Raw genomic sequence first — 5,465 nt, forward strand, 5'->3', positions numbered from 1 at the left:
GAAGGAAGGAAGGAAGGAAGGAAGGAAGGAAGGAAGGAAGGAAGGAAGGAAGGAAGGAAGGAAGAAAGAAAGAAAGAAAGAAAGAAAGAAAGAAAGAAAGAAAGAAAGAAAGAAAGAAAGAAAGAAAGAAAGAAAGAAAGAAAAAACACAACAACTTGCACTGGAGTATGTTAGGGATTTTTGATTTCCAAATATATAATAACTCTTCAGAGAAGACATTGAATTATTTAGTAAAAGGCATCCATAAAAACATGTACTATGAAATGTTCTCATTCCTCTATGACCTGGGTCATATGCATGGTCTATCTCAATTTTCTTCTAAGAGGTGTTAGGGAGGCATGGTTGGTGGTGTGCTGAGCTGCTCTTCAGTTTGCTCAGTTAGCGCTGGTGGAGATGGAGTAATTGACACCTTTTCCAGATAGTGGGATTAATATGGAGCATGGCCAATGGTCCTTTCTAGTCATAATACTTAGTTCTTCTAGGTTAAAAAAATTAATTGTTCAAAATCTACAGAATAAACTACTTAAGATCAGTCACAAAAAGGAACATAAATGATTTCTGTGGTTTGGAGAAAAATTAGGAAAAAACATAATATTTTCTGATGATACTTAAATGGTTTATAAGTAAAGGTATTTAAAGATTTTACAATAAGAAAACAAGAAATCTCTTGGGAAACAGAGATGTGAAGATAAAGGAAAGATCTTCAGTTTGGAGAACTTTTTGCTTTTCTGTAAGTGAATATTGTGTACCTAACAGGCACAAAGAAAAGTAATATTCTTGATGAGTCTTTTAGATTTTAAATCTCAGATGTGATGTACACTGCAAATCCTACAATTTCTAAAGTTTTCTCCTTTTAAAATTCTTCTTTTTTTTTTTGTCCTTTTTGAGACCGGCCACACCGCGCTCAGCCAGTGAGCACTGTGAGTGCACAGGTCATCCCTATATAGGATCCGAACCCGCGGCGGGAGCGCTGCTGCGCCCCCAGCGCCGCACTCTCCCGAGTGCGCCATGGGCTCAGCCCTCTCCTTTTAAAATTCAACAACAAAAACAAGAAGTGGTTTAAAGTAGGATTTTCAAGAGCCAAGGGCACCCTCTCAATGGATAGTAAATCACATCCTGGGTCCATGGAGGCTGCTGGTATAGACAAGGGGGAGTTGGGATGAAATCCTTTATTAAGAACATGCAATTCCAGTGTATTGTTTATTACTTTAACTCACTCATCACACTTGCCCTTTAAGAAGGTGTATTAGTCTGTTTTTTGTTTGTTTGTTTGTTTATAACACAAATACCTGAAACTGGGTAATTTGTAAAGAAACAATATTTATAGCTTACAATTTTGGAGGCTGGGAAGTCCAAAGTCCAAGGAACATATCTGGTGAGGGCCTTCTTGGCAGTGACTCTACACAGTGATGCAGGGTTTCAATGGCAAATATGCATGGAGCAGACAGAGAGTTAACCTCCTCACTGGCTCTCCTCCTCCTCCTCTGCCTCCTCCTTCTTCTTTTAACTGGCTCTGTTAAATTTCTCAGAACCATGCCCATGATCACCATTAAACCATCAAGGGGATTAATCCATTCTCTAGGGCATGGTCCTCACAATCTAATCACCTCTTCAAGGCCCCACCTTTCAATTACCATAATAGGATTTCTCACCATCTTAACACTGTCACAGTGGGGGTTAAGTTTCTAATACATGGACTTTGGGGAACACAATTTAATCCACAGCAAATGGTCATCTCAGCAACCAATATGTGAAAGGATACAACATTTAGTGATGTAAAGCCTATGTTACTGACTACCACTACTGGCTGAGAAGAGCATCTTACCTGCAACAAAGGCATCAGCTGCAAACCCAGTGCTTGCTCATAGAGCAAGTTCAGTTCTGCACAACTGGAGAAGGAGAGTTTGGAGGTGTAGAGGTAATAGTGCACATGCCTAAATGTGGAACCATCTCTGTCGATGAACAGCCTCTGGCTTTCTGAAGAGGTCAAGGCTGAAGCTTCTTTCCACAGCAGAGAATCTGGGAACTGAGCAAGTTTGCTTCTGGGAACTGAGAAATGCCAGCCCCCAACATTGAAATGGAACAAATCCTCTGCTGATTCATGAGACATGCCAGGCTCCTCCTAAAGGGAGAATGAGAAGAGAATTATGCAAGAAAAAGAAATAAAAAACATCCAGAGTGGAAAGGAAGAAATAAAACTTTTTCTGTTTGCCAGTGACATTCTCTTGTATATAGAAAATCCTAAGGAATTCACTTAAAAACTATTAGAAATAAGTCCAACGAGGTTGAATAATGCAGATCAACATAAAAAAATCAATTGTATTTTAATAAATTAGCAATGAACAATCTGAAAATGAAACTAAGGAAACAATTCCATTTACAATAGCATCAAAAAGAATGAAATAGGGATAAATTTAACAAAGGAAGTATAATACTTGTACTTAAAATTTCAAAACATTGTTAAAAGAAATTTAGAAAGACTTAAATAAATGGAGAAACATATCAAGTTTGTGGATTAGAAGATTTAAACTGTATTGTTAAGATAGCAATACTCCCCAAATTGATCTACAGATTCAACATAGTCCCTATGAAAATCCCAACTGCCTTTTTTGCAAAAATTGACAAGCTGATGTTAAATTCATAGAGAAGGGACCCAGAATAGTCAAAACAATCTTGAAAAAAGAACAAAGTTTGAGGATTCACACTTCCCACTTTCAAAACTTACATCTATATGCAATGTGCAGAATAGGCAAATTTATGGAGACAGAAAGTAGATTAGTGGTTGCCTAGGGCTGGGGTGTTGGGAAGGGATTGGGGTCTGACTACTAATGGGTATGGGGTTTTGGGGGGGATGATGAAAATGTTCTAAAATTGGTTGTGGTGGTGGTTGCACAACTCTGTGAACAAACCAAAAACCATTGAATTGTACACATTAAAATGTTAAATCATATGGTGTATGATTTATTGAGATAAAGCTGTTTTTTTAAAAAGGGACAGTTGTGATGAGGTGCTTTCCATCCCATCAAGCAAATGCAGAGCTCTCTTGGGATCCTACCTGTAGAGACATTACATCAGTGGGAGCTGAATGCTGTGAGTGCTTTTTCATGTATACAAAGGCAGCAAAGATCATGAACCTCCCTCAGCTCATTGTTAAAAGTGTAGGATAATCGGGCCCGCCCGTGGCTCACTCGGGAGAGTGCGGTGTTGAGAACACCAAGCACAATGAATATTTTGCTATATTTGTTTTATGACATGTCAATCTATCCATTCCTGTATCCATCAATCTATCTTATTTTTTGATTCATTTCAAAATAAGTTATAGATATATTGGTACATCACACCCCAATCACTTCAGCATGCATAATTTTTTTAGCTAGAATTCAATATCGTTTTATGGTTCTTTTTAGGTAAAACTTTATACACTATTTCTCACTCTTAATTTTTTTACAAGGGTAGTGCTCTTTGTTTATTTCAAAATCTGATATAGATGGTTTGTATCTTTGATGACTTTCTACTTTTCCATAGTGTTGATAAACTAGGTCATCCTGGAACAAAATAGACAATTCACTTATGAGTAGATTATCTTACACTTTTTCTTTTCTTTTCTTTTTCTTTTTTTAAAAAGGATGACCGGTGGGGCCGGCCCGGTGGCGCACTGCTACAGTGCACCACTTGGGAAGCGCGGTGGCGCTGAGGGTTCGGATCCCACATACAGACCGGCCGCTCACTGGCTGAGCGAGGTGCGGGAGCAACACTGAGGGTTGCGATCCGTTGCCGGTCACGAAAAAAAGACAAAAAGGAAAAAAAAAAAGATGACCGGTAAGGGGATCTTAACCCTTGGCTTGGTGTTGTCAGCACCACGCTCTCCCAAGTGAGCTAACCGGCCATCCCTACGTGGGATCCAAACCTGTGGCCTTGGTGTTATCAGCACCGCACTCTCCCGAGTGAGCCACGGGCCGGCCCGAGTTTGTCTCCTTCTTACACACGTCCTCAAGAGGTGCCTGCTGAAGTGCGGGTAGGGGTTAAGGATGTCGCTGTTCTTTCCAGAATTTTCTTCCCAAAGACTGCTCGGGGGCTGGTTACTGCAGAACAATCTCAGCCTGGGGAGAGCCCACAGTCACAGGCAAGCTTGGGGTGTCTGCAGTACTTGAAGGTCAAAAGATTTCTTGCCAGACTGCAGGAAATGGGGTAAACCCTAAGATAGTCGTGCCCACCCCATCCCAAACAGCATCTCTCTTTTCCACACTGATCTCTCTCCCCTAAAGGAGCTTCTCCCAAATCGATTTCTAGAACTAGAACCACCTCATGTTCTAAAGACAGGACCCCCAACTCCTCAGAGCCAACATTCCCCACCTTTCAGATCTGGAGCTCTCCATTATGCCTCAGAAATCCCCAACCCTTCAGATCTGAATCCCGCCTTCACACACCCCAGCCCTGGCCCGGAGTCAGCATCCCCGGCGCTAAGATATGAAGACCTTTCCCTGGTCAAAGAGGAACATCCCCACCGCTCAGACGTGCAGCGCCCCAAGTCCTCAGAGCTAGAACGTTTCATCCTCAAACTCCTCAAGCGCTAGCCCTCCAAATCCTTCAAAGCTGGGGCCACGCCCCCTGCCCCAGGGCCAGGTCCCTAGCTCTGTGGCCCTAATCCTGGGCTACAATGCCCCCCATTCTCCGCCTTATTGCTTTTTGCGCCCCACTCGCAGCGGGCTCCATACCATGCTCCCGGCTCCTACGGCAGGCGGGCAGGCGCGTGACCCAGCCCATAACGGTCCCCGGGAGCGCGGCGGCGCGCGCGGAGGGGCGGGGCCTGACCGGCGGGGCGGGGCCTAGCGCGCGAGGGGCGGTCTCACGGGCGGTGGCAGGTGAGCGGCGGGCGGGGGTGGCGGAGCAATGGGATCTGGACGAGGAAGGCATCCGCCGCCTGGGGGCGCTGACCCTGGAGCAGCCGGGTAGGGCCAGGCTGGGAGGGCCTGGGCAGGGATCGTGGGGTCAGAGGCTGAGGGGAGAAAACTGAGGCGGGGGCAGGGGAACCCGGGGTAGAGGCGGGGGAACCGCGGCGGAGAGGTCCCTGAGGCGGAGATGGGGTACCCTCAGCAGGAGGGTTCCACTGAGATGGAGGTGGAGGAACTGAAGTAACAGGGGAGTCTGGGGCAGAGGGCGAGGAATTGAGGGAGAAGAGGGGAGTGTGAAGTGGAGCAAGAGAAACGAGGTTAACAGGGGACCCTAAGTAAGGCAGGGTCTTACTGAACAAAGTCAAGTCTGAACGAGTGGAAGGAAACCGAGCCCCAACAGGCACACTGGTGGGAGAAGGGAAGTACTGAAAAGATTTGTGGTGGGAAGAGCTGTGGAGGAGGCACGAGGGAATTCATTTTGGTAGTTTCTGAAACTTTCTCCCCAGGAGGGCTTTTTCTGGTTGGGGTGAAATGGGAAAGGACGTTCCTTTATCAGCCCCTCTCCTCGTCCAG

At 44.8% G+C, this 5,465-nt stretch overlaps 1 protein-coding gene across 1 annotated transcript in view; it reads right to left on the reverse strand.

Moving 5' to 3' along the window:
* Nucleotides 1-4,764, reverse strand: part of KCTD19 (potassium channel tetramerization domain containing 19) — a 26,655-nt gene extending 21,891 nt beyond the window's left edge. The window contains exons 1-2 of the mRNA XM_008587329.1: nucleotides 4,716-4,764; nucleotides 1,826-2,122 (exon numbers count right to left, since the gene is read on the reverse strand). Coding sequence (XP_008585551.1) covers nucleotides 1,826-2,122; nucleotides 4,716-4,718 — 300 coding nt within the window. The 5' untranslated portion in view covers nucleotides 4,719-4,764. The remainder of the gene's footprint in view (nucleotides 1-1,825; nucleotides 2,123-4,715) is intronic.
* Between the last annotated feature and the right edge of the window lie 701 nt (nucleotides 4,765-5,465).

The sequence above is a fragment of the Galeopterus variegatus genome, unplaced genomic scaffold (assembly GCF_000696425.1).
Source record: "Galeopterus variegatus unplaced genomic scaffold, G_variegatus-3.0.2 Scaffold4332, whole genome shotgun sequence".
NCBI lineage: Eukaryota > Metazoa > Chordata > Mammalia > Dermoptera > Cynocephalidae > Galeopterus > Galeopterus variegatus.